At 37.7% G+C, this 16,767-nt stretch overlaps 1 protein-coding gene across 4 annotated transcripts in view; it reads left to right on the top strand.

Moving 5' to 3' along the window:
- LOC145986628 (choline/ethanolamine kinase-like) overlaps window positions 1–16,767 on the top strand; it is a 139,898-nt gene that overhangs the window by 94,323 nt on the left and 28,808 nt on the right. For all 4 annotated transcript variants that reach the window (XM_083120868.1, XM_083120867.1, XM_083120870.1 and 1 more), the window contains exons 3-6: window positions 6,274–6,502; window positions 7,780–7,913; window positions 10,263–10,376; window positions 14,967–15,219. In XM_083120868.1, the coding sequence (XP_082976994.1) occupies window positions 6,274–6,502; window positions 7,780–7,913; window positions 10,263–10,376; window positions 14,967–15,219 (730 nt within the window). The remainder of the gene's footprint in view (window positions 1–6,273; window positions 6,503–7,779; window positions 7,914–10,262; window positions 10,377–14,966; window positions 15,220–16,767) is intronic.

Below are 16,767 nucleotides of genomic sequence, written 5' to 3' on the forward strand. Positions count from 1 at the left end.
TCTTTTCACTACTGGATCTCACCGATGGGGTATAATAACTAACGTTATATGGGCCAGGCTTCGACTTTGTGTCCAATAGATAGCATTTGACTTGGTGTTTTAAGTCCACTTTATGCACAGTAAGGCTAATCGGGACTGGACTTACAGTTTAAAGTGGGATCCGAACTACTATGTGCCTCCACCAGGTATCGAACCCGGGAACCCTTGATTACAAGGCGGCGACGCTACTACTGCGCAATCAAGGAGGGCCCCCAATATATAGCAGTCCAGAATTTTATCCGCAGATATAGGTGATGAGTGATGAAATTGATGAATGGACATTCACAAACAACCAAGCCCGAGCGGGATTCGAACCTGGGACCCTTGGCGTCACAGCGCGATGTGCTAACCACTCGGCCACAGGGTCCGGCAAGTTTTTATTATTGCATTACTAAAAATTCGTTTATTCAAATAACGTTTACCAAAAATCCAGTGCATCTGAAACAACTTTGATCACAGATAGGCCAATCTGGACTATGCCTACACATCATCGGGGAGTCTCAGTATTTTATAGCGTACAGAAGCGATTTCACATCGGATCTGGTCCCATCGGAATATGGATTATATATATATATATATATATATATATATATATATATATATATTAGCATGCATTCAATTACCATTGAACATTGTCCATTGTCTAGTGCTTTAAGCTATACTTGTTGTTAGATGCACTAGACAATGGATATGGCCAATTAACGTTGCATGCTAATGTAGAACCCTTGTTGCCAACATTTAGAGAATTATTGTTTTTTTTTTTTTTAAGTTTATGAAAGTCTTGCACCGATACTAGATAGCTACTTAATTTTTTTCTTCTCACTCTCCTTATAGTCAAGAAGTTAATGTTGCTAAGAAGAAAATATTTCCGCACATTGGACATAGAATTTTGAAATGTCTTGATAAGCTTCCTCATTCTACTTCTTAGACAAGAGTGAGAACTTGAGGAATCCCATTTGTCAGCGATCATTGCAAGTTTGTTTATATTAACGTGACATACTACTCCTGGTTACGTGCGATTAGATAATGCAATGACATGCATTTCTAAAATGGAACACCGTATTGTGTATATAGTTAAAAACTGACGTAGTTATCGTGGAATCAACTTGTTATATATTTTATGTGTGTTTGAAATACGGAACTGTTGATGCGTAAAGTATTCAGCAGACATACAGATAATCACGTTCTCTGGCAGATATGGAAAATCTCGGAGAGTTCCTTCATTTGCCGAGAGATTAATCAATTCAAAAGGCTTAGCCTGCTTAAATGATGCATAATAATGTTTAATTAACTTTGCGTTATCAGATGCTTGTTTAGATCCTCAGATTCAAATTGCCAGCTGTTGAACTATGTTTGTGCTGAATCATCATTCCCCGAGTGATCATGTTTAAGTAACTCCGGGAAACTTGCAAAGTTGCTATATCGATAATAAATACAATATCGATTGTAAATTTCATCCAATTCGGACTGTACTATTCTGTTCTGTATTCAAACCGTGTTGCATTACATATTATTTCATTATAACATTCGTCATAAACCTTGCTCGGGCTCAGGATTATAAATCTAAAATATATAATCGGCTTCGGTTTTTTAAAAAAGTTGTTCAGTGTTATTGATTATGGATGTTATTCAGTAATGGTAGCCCACGATAGGTGCATGGCGTTCCTCGTCCCGTCCCTCTCGTCGAGAAGTTCTTCTTACCAGACTGCGTATTGGACACAGCCGTCTAACACATGGTCACTTCCTGCAAGGGCTGGACTCTCCGATGTGTCGTGTTTGTAATGCTGTTTCAAGTGTTCGGCACATTCTTGTTGAATGTGCTGATTTTGCTTTCTTCAGACTTTTAATCTTCCCAGCTGTAGGTCATATCCCTGTTGGTCGATGACAAAAGTGTTTAATCAAATGTTTTTACATTTTTGCGAAGAGCTGGTCTCTTCCACCGTCTGTGAGGAAGCTTTTAGTACATTCTAACTTTTTAATGTGTTGTGTTTGTCTTGTGTAGATCTTTTTACACCTTGCACTTTTAATTTTTTTTGAAGCGGATTTTTGCACCACTTATTTTAATTTTTTTAAGTCAGAATTTTAGGTAAGGGGATATTTCCCCGAATATACAGGGTTAGCCTAAAATAAATAGACACTTTCAAAGTTTTACAGAAACAAGAGTTTTTATAATAGGGCTGAAATACTTACATGGTTTGAAGAGTACGTCCTGAAGTTTACATCGGTAAGTTACAAGTGTTCTATGTTGACCCTTTTGTAACACAGATACCAATGTGATAGTCCAGTTCTCCTCTCCCAGGACTTTTCCCCTTTCACAGACAACCAGTTTCCTTAGATTTGCTCCAATCGTAGATTGACTGTCTTGTGGGTGGTTGTTTACCATACCGTGTTCTAAAACGACGCTGCACGATAATAACAGAATTGTTTTTGCAAGTTCAATCTTCAATCACGCAGAAAGTCTTATCCACCTGGCTAGCGGCCATACTGCTCGACTTACGTCAAGGGTGCTCACGTGATGGTGACGTCACGAAGACATAAAAGCGGAGGTCGTAAACTTGAAGACTTTCTCTATACAACAGTACTAAATGCTTTCTGATGTAACAAACAAATTTCAATATATAAAACGTTTAAACTGTCTGTTTCTTTTAGGCTAACCCTGTATTGAAGGGTGCAAAATGGCCTGAAGTGCCCCAAAATTTTAATTAATTAATTCATTCATTCATCATAACCGGTTAATAATTACGTTATTTTTGTTTTTAAACAGTTTCCAATTAACTAAACGTTACTTTCTAAACATCTGTCAATGTGCACCAATTATATAAGCAGTTACAATATCATTTTCTATTATGTAGATGCACTTACATTTTTATTTTCAAATTATCTATTGAAATATGTCTTCATTTTCGTATTGAAATAAATTGATACAATTTATCCTTAACATAAAAGACCATCCATTATGTCTGTACACCATATGTTGAAAATTATTTCAAATAACATGTTGATTTGATCAAATGTTGATGCCCTAATCCATGTAATGCAAAATGTGTACGAAAACAACAAGAGGGCTTGGATCCGTTAAACCCTCCCCTCACATACGACCAGTGACGTGCACTGAGGAGTAGCTAGTCTAGCAGAGATAGATCAATCAATCTCACATCTCGAATTATATTCAAATCACAATATTTATTGTCTTGTTAAAGCCACCACAGCTCGTACGCAACACTTTCTTTTCCACGCGCTTCTCGTCCATCGGTGTTCTCCGCGGGCAAAGCAGGCTGGATACCCTAGCTCGCTCTTCTTCAGCCAGGCCAGTTTCCAGGTAGAAACGGCCGGCCCAAGGAAAAGACAGATTTCTACCTCTAGTTCCCTTGCCCCCACGCTCCCCGCTGCAATGGTTGAAAGCCCAGGCTTTCAGGTCCCCCAGTCTATCTCCTATAGGACAGATAGGGGATTGGTTTCTCATAATTTTTTTGTAAATCCTCTAAAGAACACAGGGTAAAATTTTCTGCAGTACTTATGCTCTCTGTATTTACACAACCTTTTACACGTTGTACAATATGTGTGTATGTATAATATGGGATGTAGTTTTATTATTTATAAAATGGGAACGTGTTATGTGCAGACAAAAATGTTATGCTTTCTTTCTTTTTTTTCTTTTTCAAATATGGAATATATAATGATTAAATTACAAATATGTGCTCAGGCTCTCTCTGACTCTCGTTTTAGTAGTGTTTTATTTAAATATACTAATATATTGGCCTGTAACAGTCATAAATACGGCTGTATTTATTTGGGCAAGAGAACGCGTGTTCATATTGTTGTTGGTTTGGTTTATTTTACTTCGCTTTTCTGCCACATTTGGTTATCGCGAAAATGAGGATTGAGTGATGATATGATGAAATTGGTGAAGGGACCTCATATGAACAATCCAGGCCAGGATTCGAACCCGTGATGAGTGCGCATTCTTGTCCTATGTGTTGCAGTGAATAATGAAATAATTTGGAATGAAAAATGTATCTCAGAACTCAAAAAGTCAAATGAATATCATTGAAGAAACTACAAAAAAGTGTGTTGTGTTTTGTTTCCTGTCACCAAATCAACCAAGCGCGGGGGAGTGGTTATCACAGCGCGCTAAGACACCAGGTGTTCCGGGTTCGAACCCCGACCCTGGCATGGGTGTTCCCTGTGCTCGTCCCTTAATCAGTTTCATCGTATCATCTTCACAATTAACCAAATGTGACAAAAAAGCGACGCTAAGTAACAAAAATGAAATCAAATCATTGATTGATTGCTCAAATTGGTTTATTTTACTTCGCTTTTCCGCCACCTTTGGTACAACAAAATAGATGAAGGAACACACACAAAGAACACAAATGGCCAATCCGAGATTCGAACCCAGGATCTCTGGCATAGAGTCAAATCAAATAGTTTTTTATTTTCGAATGTGGTTGGGGGTTACGTGTACTTTTTTCTAGTACTCATTCATAATTTTGCAATATTTTCCTGTTATTGACATTCTTCTTTTTTGAAGGAATACTGGCCCTAAAGGGAGGAGGGGTGTGACTCACACCAACCACCCCACCCCTTGAGAACGCCACTGACTGCTACCCCAAGTGTCGACGTCACCGCACGTCACTGCATACGACCATGTTGGTACGGCCAGGTTGTACTGCAAGCAGGTTTCTTTTAAACACATATAATCCTGTCAAAAAATAAGGCTGGAATGAAACCTATAATTTTCTAGATTTATGAAGCAGCCACTGTAATTTCGTGGTTGCAGCGAGGCTACAATTAGAGGAGAAATTGGCGCCAACGGCGAATCAAAGTGATTGCATGTCGAGTGCAACTGGAACCAAAAAACAGGTTTTTCCTAAGACAGGAATGTTGCGCAGATAGTAAATAAGTTCCTGAAGAAATGATTGATTTTTTTTTCTTTTTCACACGGGGATTACTGTTAAAGTGTGCATATGAAACAAAGGTCTCATACGTCTTATTTCCGTGTAATCGACAACAGTTATTATAAATGACCTCCTTTCCAGATAATTTTCCCGGAGACTAGATGTGGAAAACGCTGCTTTCGATCAACGTCATTTTCTCGTGTTTTTATCGTCATGCACTTGATCAAAGTTCGTAATGCAAGAAGTGAAACAAGTGAATGACACATGCTTGAGTCATTGCGATGGTGAACAAGCAGTGTTAGCCTACTCCAAGTGGAATAATCAAGATAATTTACATTATAAAAGGATCTAACAGTATTTGTAAATGAAGTATAAGCACAAAGTTGTGTACCCAGTTGTTTTACAATAACTCAATCTTCACATGGGTTGATTAAGGCGGAGATTGGCGGAGACAAGTTCTCCCTCTCAACGCAACTTACTCACTCAACTTACTCACTCGTGTATTTAGTACATTGACAATAATTTACACAATGTTTATTTTTCTCTGTCTCATACAATATCCAAACACATTCCAAATTATCTCATAAGTTAATTAAGGAATATGAATGTACTTTATTGGATGGAAATAGTTTTAAATTGTTGATAGACGGTGAACGGATTGAACAATTGGAGCCGACGTCAGTGGCGGACTGATTATCACAGTCCACTAGGATGCCAGGGATCCCGGGTTCGAAACTCGACCTGGGCATGTGCGATTTTTGTGAGTGTTCCTTCCCACAATTTCATCAGTTCATCACACATCCTCATCTTCGAGATGAACCAAAAGTGACAGAGAAGCTAAGTTAAATAAACCAAATCAGTCAATCATTCTAAATTGGAAGGTAAATGTATGATTCCTTCAGGGAAACATGGCGACCAAAAATTTTTAAAGTTTATTAAAATTTACAAGTACTTTTGTTAACCTCCAGTGGCCTGAGAAGCAAAATAGCCTAATAATGAGTAATATTTGTGATTTCGCAGATGTAACAGTTATGTAGCAAATAAACCTGGATGCTATTTTTATGAGAACGAAAACTTTTCAAGTTTGTCCCCCCAAAGTTAAGCCCAAATTTCGATCCTGTCACCCCAAAATTAGGCCCCAAGTTACACCCATGGCAACAAGCAATGCAGAAATGTACTACAGTCCTTGTTGCCACTGACCAGATAAGTGAATAAGCAGCAGATTTTTTTACACACATGAAGTATGTTTGTTGTATATGTAGTAAGAAGATATGACCCTGCCAAAACGATGCAGATACCTTGAATGAAACTTATAATTCTTTTCTTATCTTTTCAGTGGAGGATTGAGCAATTGGCTGTTTCTGTGCACATTGCCAGCTTCCCACCCCCCAAAGAACTCTGAGCCCCACCAGGTTCTTCTGAGGCTATATGGCCAGATTCATGGGGAGAGGGCATTCGAAGGACTGATCACAGAGTCTGTCATCTTCACCTTGCTGTCAGAAAGGCGGCTGGGACCAAGACTGCATGGGATTTTTCCTGGTGGAAGAATTGAGGAATACATTCCTGTGAGTTGAATGTAGCACTTGCACATTGTAATAGAAATATAATTTTTTGTACTAGTAAAATAAATGGTTGAATGATGTTTTTAATATTTGTCTGAATGCTAGTAACACTTTTGTGTTACAATGGTTCTTTATTAGCATGCAATGCATTGTCTAGTGCTTTTTATTTTACTCATTCTAAAACTGTGTTTCGAGAGAATACATCCTCTGTCATTTCCAGTTGAAAAGAGTCTAATGTAGTATTAGAATAAGCAAAAGTATAGCACTACCAGGAATGTTGTCATTATTATGTGGGCACACTGAGGAAATCTTAGTTATCATCACATACCACACCTTTGGCACACATATGAGGTGTACCATGCAGAATTTTTTCAGAAAACTACAGGTTTGACTTGGACTTGAACCTGGGTGTCGAACATATGGTGCCACTGTTCCACTAAGTCTGCGCTGGTTAAACCAGGCATTGCCAGAGACCCAGATTTGTAGTAAAATCACTGGCCTGTTGTAGGTTTGATCCCCACAACTGGCAAGAAGCTTATTTTTAAACCTGAAGATAAGTGAAGGGGCGCTCCCTTAAAATGTTGTGATAGAATAAGTGTAAGTAGTAGAAGCACTAGACAATGGATAATGTCCAATTGAAGAAACTGTTCACTTGAAGATAAGAGAAGAGGGGCTCTCTCGAAATGTAGTGTTAGAATAAGTATAGTTTAAAGCACAACACTCTGTCCCAGGAATCTCTGGAGCAAGTGAACGAAAACAAAGTCTGTACAAGTAGTGACTCGAGAGAGGGGAAGTAAGTGCAGCTACCAGCTGTTTGCAGCAGCATGCACTGCTTAGCTCTGCCAACTCACTTTCCCCCATTCTCTTCTGTTATGCACAGCCTTTCTCCACAGATTTCAGAGACAGATTATAGACGATGGATAATGTCGAACCATTGTGACTAACATTCAGAGAATTATCCCCTTTTTAATATTGATTTTCCTTGTCCTGATTGGCATGTACAACACATTTTAATTGTGCTTTTCTGAATGTGAAATAATTTTTACTGCTATGATAAGAAAGTACATAATCATTTCTACATATTGTGACATTTCAAGAGAACTTATGAAGGAATTGAAACATGTTAATCTCACCTAAAAAGCAGAATGCCCTATATTCTTATCATAAAGAGATTGTACTAAATAAAACAAAATAAAAAAATCGAAAATGAGTGAAGAGTGTTTAAATAATAAAGTAAAATAAACATTCGAAGGTAATTATCATAGGACCTACTTTTTCAGGCGCGTCCCTTAAAAACAAGAGAACTGAGCAACTCAAAATTCAGCAAGCTGATAGCAGAAAGAATGGCACAAATCCACTGCATGAATGTACCAATCAGTAAGGAACCTCGATGGTTGTGGGACACGATGGCAAGGTAAGTGATAAAGAACTACTTGTAGTCTCCATCTTGAATCACACATTGTTATACATACTTTCAAGTGAGCAGAATTCTTCCACTTCATTGATATTATGCTGTCCTATATATTTTTATCTTTCCATACCATAATATTTTCCTTTATAGTTATCTTTGATGTCTGTTGATTAAACTAATTATGCATGAAATGTATGTATCTGGTACTCGTACTAATTCGAGTTCAGGATAAGAAATAACATAGCTGACACTGCATTAGGCTGGGACTTATAAACCAACATCTTTGAGGTAAATTTATAAGTTGTGGAAAGCAGGAAATGGTTATATCTTATCTTTGGTTTATTGTTACACGTATGTATATTTTGAAGCACATAAATAGTAACAATAAATAGAAGATTTATTTCCTGTGTATACTTGTGGCATGCAATACATAGAAAGTAGTGAATTCTTAAAAATCTGTTTAAGACCAGGTACTCTTGAGAGGAGAAAACTATGGAAATTTCGAAATTTTATTTCTCTCCACTTCTGCAAATTTCACTGTTGTAGTGCCCTTCATATTTAATTACAAAACCAGTTTCAATATCAAACTTAATATTTTAGCTTACAAAGTGACATTTTTAAATCATAGTCAACCACTATTTATGTTGTGAATTATTTATATATGGTTACAAGTAGTCTTTTTTTATGTACACCACTGCAGTGAATTTATTATTACTTTACATATAAGTTTATATTTTGTTATGGTGGTTTCTTTCTATAGACCAATGAATTCTACATATTGATTAATTTTAATTTTTGAATGTGACCCTTTTTCTAGAGTGTGATTTCAGTTATCTCCAACACTTTTAAATGTTAAAACACATAATGTTATTTAATTATCATGTAACTTACTGTGGTCCTAGTAGCTCTTTTCCCCCTGGCCCGTTTGGTTGAAGCCGAGCAATAGGTGGTTGGGGACCAAGCCATCCAGGGTTCGATGCTCAGCTGTACCTGCTCAGTGCACATAAACAAATAGAAGATACTATTGAAATGATGGAAAAGGAAGAGGGGGGGGGGGGTTCGTGAAATTATAGGGATTCTGATTGTTGAACTGCTGTAATATGTGACTATGTATCTATCTACATTGAGATTCACTACATATGTCTTCCTATTGTGAGTGTGTTAAGTCCACCACTTAGTTTTGATTTCGGTCACTTACTCCGATGTACTGGTACTGTCCACTGATGAAATCGATTGTCGGTCACTGCGGTATGGAACTAGGACCGACCATCATCTTCTCTCACTGGCCCGTGACACAGTCTGCTGCAAACTGGGGTGTCAAACGCACTACCCTTGGACGACGTGGGAAGACACTTCCTTCTAACCAAAGTTCTGGACACTGACCACGTACATGAATACTTTTATATGTAAAAGTTGTATGTTTGTTTTCGTAAGTCAAACTATCCCGTTCATCATAAAGTGTTCAAGTGTTAAATGCTATACTCTGAGCACTGATGTACACTGACTTCTTAACACATACTGTTCAGCACAACCCTTTTAACACAGACTCGTCACCTCAAATTCTCAACACAGACTCTTCTGTACCACCTTTCAACACAACTCTAGACACATACTGTCCAGCACAATCTTTTTAACGCGAACTGACCTGTCAGCCTGCCAGAATTCACTGTTCGGTTTTGGAATTTGAAGAGGTTCAGTTTCTATTGGCTGACGTGGAGGAGAAGTTGGTTGCAGGGATAGAAAACTTTTAGGCGTTGGGAGGACAAAGGGGTTTCTGGGAGAGGAAGTGGGTAAATTTAGCTATCCCCTTTTGTGGGCTCTCTAAAGGGGGTAAGGCAAATTACCTTTGTTTGGCTTCACTGGAACTGACGGGAACTTGGAGACGTGCTGAATGCTCAATAATAATAATAATAATAATAATAGAAGAAAATGATATCTACTTAAATAATTTAAATTCAATGAAATATTGGAGAACAAAAAACAATTAAAAAATTTAATGGAAATAAATGAGTATGTTGATAATAATGTGCTCATACAGGTGTACGGGTACATTACTCTGTTAACATAGAGTTAATGCAATTTGATTTTCATGTAACTTAGAATCTGAGTCTGAAGTAATTTCACAATTGACATTTTATTATTATTTTTCTTATGCGACAGACTTGCATAGTGCTATTTGAAGCACAGTATCTCTAGTGAGTTCCTTGTTGAACCTTTTTAAGTAAAATATACTCTGTGTTCAGTACTTTATAGACTGTCTTTGAAAATGTATCAAGTTACACTTTAGGAGTGTTCATACAAGAAGATCCACTTCTGGCAAAGTAAAAGCTTTGCATGGAATTATAATTTCAGGTGGATTCAAGGTGTCCAGGAAGATGCATGCTTAACTGAAGTAGAGCCGGAGAAGAGTGCCATTGCTCAAAGGCTGTTGAAGTGCAATTTCAAGGCAGAGATTGAATGGCTAAGGTAAGATTCAAACCTGTTCAATTTAATGGACTGACACTTGAGATTATCATAATTTATTTTGTAATTAATTATGTGTTATAAAAATCAATTGTTCTTTCTTTTACTCTGAAATGAAAACTGCTGCACACACACACAAGGCATTCAGGAATGTCAACTATTTACCCTTTATGTCGATCTTCAAATAATTGCAGAGAAAATTTATTTCAATACAAAATTACGTTAATAGTTGCAACGTGTATGAGGAAATGAGTGGCCCTTCCACCTGTGCTGTCTTGCATTAAGTTTTACATAATTTCTGGTCAATTTTATTCATGCGTTCATCTTTTATAAAGAGGTCCGTGGTTCATTTCCTGCTGGAGGTACATTGCACACTTGTTCAGATTCCACTTTAAACTATAGTTCCCATTTGAGCACAAAAGTGAAATTAAAACAACAAACTTTATGACTAGGGAGAGACAGGGTAGGGCACTAGGTAGGCAGAAAAAGTTGTAGACAAGAGAACCTTAAACCAAGGCTGATATCTGTTCACCTCCACCTTCCATCAACATATTGCCACAGAAAGGCATTGAATACCACGCAACCTGTTTGTGTGCTCATTTGACATTGCAATGCACAGCAGCTCATGTGGTTCTTTTTTACCAAGTTAAGTGACAACTTGAAGAACTGTGTTATTCACATATGGGTCAAAATTTCACCCGACTTTGTTCTGAATATATATACATGTGTGGAGATGCCCTGATAAGCACTTCTTTGTCAGGTATTGTGCAGGAAGCGGACAGATTCAATTTCACATTAATAATAGAAAACAAGCACACAAACTATTTTTGAGAGACAGAAAATGCTTGATAAATGCATTCCAAATATTATTCTTTTTTACATTAACATGTATAACTATGATGCACGATATATGTTTCACACACATGCAACATGGAGCGACGTGGACACTAAATTGTGTACGTATTCAAACTTTATTTAATACATATTATATACAACATATATTATTTAAGTACATTACACAACCAATTCATCCATCTCACAATAAACCAACAGCAAAAGTTATATAAACTGTCTCTCAAATGTTCACGCTCCCTTTCCTCAAAACAAGTATTAATGCATTTAAAACAAAATCAATTAAGACAAATCTTATTTCTCCGTCTGGTAATTTACAATGCATTACTACAGAGAACAATGATACATTGTGAGCGAAGCGAGCAAAAAGATTTTTGGATCCAACTTTATTGCAGGCTGAAGTCAATGTTGATTTAATAGGGTGCAAATAATTTCACGGGACGCCAATGCATTCTCTCTTTTTAAAACTTTTGTGCCTTCCCGATGGTATAGTGGTAACATCGTTGCCTTGTGATCAAGGGGTCCTAAGTTCGATACCCGGTGGAGGCACATGGCACAATGGTTCGGATCCCTACTTTAAACTGTAGGTCCAGTCTCGATTAGCCTTTCTGTGCATAAATCAATCAATCAGTTTTGCAACTTATTTTCATTTAAATCATTCGGTGCCCAGGTCAGACTCCCACCGTTCCCTAGCTATGGTTCTGAACTTGATAAGACTAAGAAAAGGAGGCATTGCGAGCGAAGCAAACAAAATTTTACGAAAAGTATTTTTATGAAAAGTATTTTTATTCGCATAAAATTTGAAGTTGTGGGAGGTAATTCCCCCCTGCAGGTACACTTGGCCGTCAATGTTTGCCCCCCCCCCCCCGAACTAATTTCCATCCAAGGTTGCGCCACTGTTCTGTCGTGATGTAGAGTGGCATTAGCATTGGCAGTGGAACACACCTCGTCACCATACCTGAGCATCTGATCACCTGACCACATCTTGGAAGAATAAGTGGTACCTACTACACATGATGTGTATGCTGAATTTCTCACACAGAATGACATCACTAGCCTCAAATTCAAGTCATAGAATGAATGGCAAGTGATGATTCCAAACTTAATGCTAAACCTAAAACACTCTCGGAGTTCCATGGGCCTTGAGTAAAGAATGGGAACCACTATATCAGTGCAACCTCCAGAGGCTTGTGAAGAACGTAGTGTTAAGATGGCATTGAGGTTCATGAAAGACTTGCACAGTCCTACACCCCTAAAACTTTGAATGAAAAGAAGTGTCTGCCCAAGGAGTGACTTGAGAGGGCTCAACCAATTAACACTTGAGAAAGGAAAATGTGACTGCAGCTACCATCTGTTTGCAGCAGCATGCATTGCTTTGCTCAGAACATTCACTTTCTCCCCTTCTCTACTGTTACACATGGATTTGCTCCACAGATTCCAAGGACAGAGTATAGATGAAAGAATGATTAACATTTATCACTTTGTTTTCTGCAGATTTGTTGCTTTTCACATTTTGTACAAATTAAGATTCTGTATGAGTTGTATAAATAAAAAATTGTGATTTCGTATTCTAGTATTTTTACATGTCGGTTACTTTGAATCAGATGGATGTTAGTAAGCATGTTGCTCTAAATTTTTGATCAGTGTTTAATCACATGTTGTGTTGAGACATGATTTCTTAGTATTATTTATACAAGCCAGTTTGGCTTTTCTCTTGTACATGAACTAGGGATGGACCGATATGGGATTTTGGTCAATACCAATGTAAAATGTACCAATACCAATAACCAATATTCTACCAATCTGATATAAAGTTTCAGATGGTCCTTGAAGAATTTGATTAATTCATTGACGACCTTAACGAATGTATGTTGTTGGAAGAAGCTGCATAATTATGCCTTAAAATTAAACCCATGGTGCACCAGGCCATGAGGCCCAGGACCTACATACTTACTGCCAGCCTCACGTGGGTGATATCCAACCAGTTACGGGGCGACGTGTGGTCAGCACGACGAACCCTCAGTCATTGTTGTAGGTTTCCATGACAGGGTTACGCTACTCATTCGTAGCTCCACAATTTCCCCAATTTCCCCATGCACCTGTGTCTGTCCCGTAGCCGGAGCCCCAAGCATGATGCTTTAGACCGCATGCCCACGGTGCGGGATGCATATTTATGCATTTACTTTGAAAAAAGTAGGGAATGTAGTTTACAAGTTTGTATCCATAAAATTTAACAAAAACGGGAGAATATTTCCTTGAATTATAAAATATTTATAGATATGCGATAGGTCACACTAAAAGTTTTTAGACATGCACAAGTAAAACACTGGAGACCAAAAGTATGAATGCTATAACTTTTCAAAGTATTCTCCATGACAGTTGATGCACTTGTTCATCCACTCAAACCAAGTGTGAAAGCACTGGGACTACACATCTGCAGGCACCTCTTGAATGCACTGAACGAAGGCGGTGACTGCCTCCTCGGGAGTAGGAAATGAAGAACCTCGTAATGTATCCTTGATTTTAGGGAACAGGAAGAAATCACAAGGGGCGAGGTCAGGACTGTAAGGAGGATGAGTCATTTCTTCGATGTTGGAGGCTTTGAAGAATTCAATTGTTCGTACTGCTGTATGGCTGCGCGCATTGTCTTGATGCACAATAATGCGACTTCGTGGGCGTTTTTCACGAACTTTCCGTACGATCTCCGGTAAACAAACCATAGTGTACCATTCAGCATTAACGGTCCGACGTCCCTGTAGCGGCACTGTTGCAAAATGGCCCGTTCGACTGAAGAAAGTGGCAACCATTTGTTTGCCAACACTTTGTCCCTTCCTGACTTTTGTTGGTGGGTCTTCATCCAGGAAGATCCACTGCGTCGACTGTCGTTTGCTCTTGGGTTCATAACAGTACACCCAAGTTTCGTCACCCGTTACGATGTCATACACTGCATTTGATTGTCCTTGGTTAAATTTGTCCAGCATTTTCATGCACCATGAGACACGTACCTGCTTTTGCTCCTGAGTAAGATGGTGTGGGATCCATCTGGCACAGAGCTTCCTGACACCAAGGCGGTCATGCAGGATCGTTTGAACCTGACTCATTCCAATACCCAGTGTTGCACTAATAACTGCATATGTCACCCGGTTATCCTCCTCTATCATGCGACACACTCTGTCGACGTTTTCTTGAGAAGTTGCTGTCACAGGAGGACCATCACGTAATTCATCACAGAGTTTCTGACGTCCACGTCGAAATTCTAAAAAAACAATTAAACACCGTCGCACGGCATGGGGCTTCCTCCTGAAATGCATTTCGGAGCCTTTCATAACATTGCTGCTGCGTTAAACCTGCTCGAAAATCGTAAAAAATCATTGCTCTGAAGTGCTCCCATGTTAAATCCATTTTGCTGTAACACACGACAATAATTGACTAATTTCTGGCACACAACAATTAACAACTATAAATTCTGCAGCATTATCACACTTCACAGACTACTAACTTCAACATATCCTAGAGACAATATATTGCTGCAATCAGTGTTGCCGCATTTAAAAACTTTGTGTCACCCACGTATATCGGATAGATAACATTATCGATATTTTTACCAATAAACCAATATACCTACATCAGCTGATACTAATAGAGTACTAATTAATCTGCCCCATCGATAATATGTTTGCATGTTCACATTTTTGTACTTTGTTTTATTCTTATGTTAACTTTTAAACATTATACTTTCAGAAAATATCTTGTCAGTGTGAAATCTCCAGTGGTGTTCTGTCACAATGACATGCAAGAAGGCAACATCCTGCTTAGAGCAGGCTCTGTACCTGAGAAGGATCAGCTGGTTCTCATAGACTTTGAGTATTGTTCATACAACTACAGGGGATTTGACATTGCCAACCACTTCTGCGAGTGGATGTATGACTATACTGTAGAGGAGCCTCCAAATTTTGAAGAAAATACCCAGCGATACCCATCACGTGAGCAACAGGTAAATGAATACATATACTACTCAAGTAAGCATGTATTTGAAGTAATCATTGACAATCAAATTGAATTGTAAATGGTGCATGATATACCAAGCCTTTCTTTTTACTTCCAGAAAAAAAAATTAAGTTTTTTAAAAATTACACTGCACTTTTTTTACTATTTGATATCTTGCCCAGTAATTGCAGGGGAAAAAATGCACTTAATGCTTGGTTTTCTTTAAAATCTGTAATAAAAATATGCTAGTTGTTTAATCAGTTAATTAACAGTTACCAAATTTACTTTCAAAATTGAGAGCAGCATAATGACAATTCTAGATATTGTTTGAATGTGTACTTTTTTTTTAATATGGCAGAATGTTTGAGCTGTCTCATTTTAGCAGTAATTTAGTAAACTTAGATTGAAATTTTCTACCCGCATAAGTACACTTATGTAGGGTAACCGTTTTCTCGATTCGCCTGTTTTTTATGCTTCCTTCTCAGTCTCTGCTATGGAGCATCAGTGCCCTGTAGTGTGACGCATCGAAGGAGCAATTCCCACTACGAGAGGAGTGACCCACTCGTGGGAGTCACTTGCAGCACCCAGTGGAATCTACAGTGGAGTTCAGTGTTTTCCAATGGTATTATTTGTGCTTCCTTTCCCGATGTGTTCTCCTGTATGCAATGATGCATTATGGTCACTGCAGGATGCACGATGCTTTGAGAGCATTTTTTGGGTCTTGCAGTTGACCATGGTGCAAATGCATAAGCACCATTTCAGAAAAGGAAGACAAATGAATTTATTAATTGATAATTCTTAAATTTGACTTTGAATCTTAAAGTATCTTGACATTAGAGAATACAATTTTGAGGAGTATGCCATAGCTCATATATAACAACTGATTATGTATCTATTCTACTCTTGATGATATAATCGAACACAGTTATACTTACCGTGTTGAAATATCTGCATTACATTCACGTGTAAGAAAATTTCGACATTCGTACTGACTACATTGACTTCAAAATAAATATCAATAAACTATAGCTTATTTTTTATGTTCATGTATCATATGATATCCATACCTATGAAAAGTGGGTCAACACATAAATAAAGATTATGATTGGTGAAGGAGACAATGCTATTTTTGCATTTCTCAGCTGCATAAAGTAATTTCTCTCAACCAAGAAAGAAACCATAATACTTTATGCATCAATTTGCTTATTATTTTTTGTACACCGTTAAGTAAAAGTAACAATTGTAATTCTTAATTATGATTAAAACTTAATGTGTGTTGAAACATTATCAGTTTTGAATTTTTTTCGCGATATCATTTTCTTTGTATTTCCTGATATTTGTTATAAACGAGCTATGGTGTATGGCTGATCTGCAGTGATTGAATATTTCCCTGATTTTGAACATTTATTGGTGACATATAGTTACCTAGTGATGCCTCAGTATCTATCTACAATGATTATTTGATTAATGGAAACTTTATAGACTTCTACCAAAGAAAAAGTTACGAAAAATTTTTCACAGTTTCAATGTTATTCTTCCTGCATTTACTGTAAAA

Source organism: Lepisma saccharinum, chromosome 4, assembly GCF_977018435.1.
Source record: "Lepisma saccharinum chromosome 4, izLepSacc3.1, whole genome shotgun sequence".
In the NCBI taxonomy this organism is placed as follows: Eukaryota; Metazoa; Arthropoda; class Insecta; order Zygentoma; family Lepismatidae; genus Lepisma; species Lepisma saccharinum.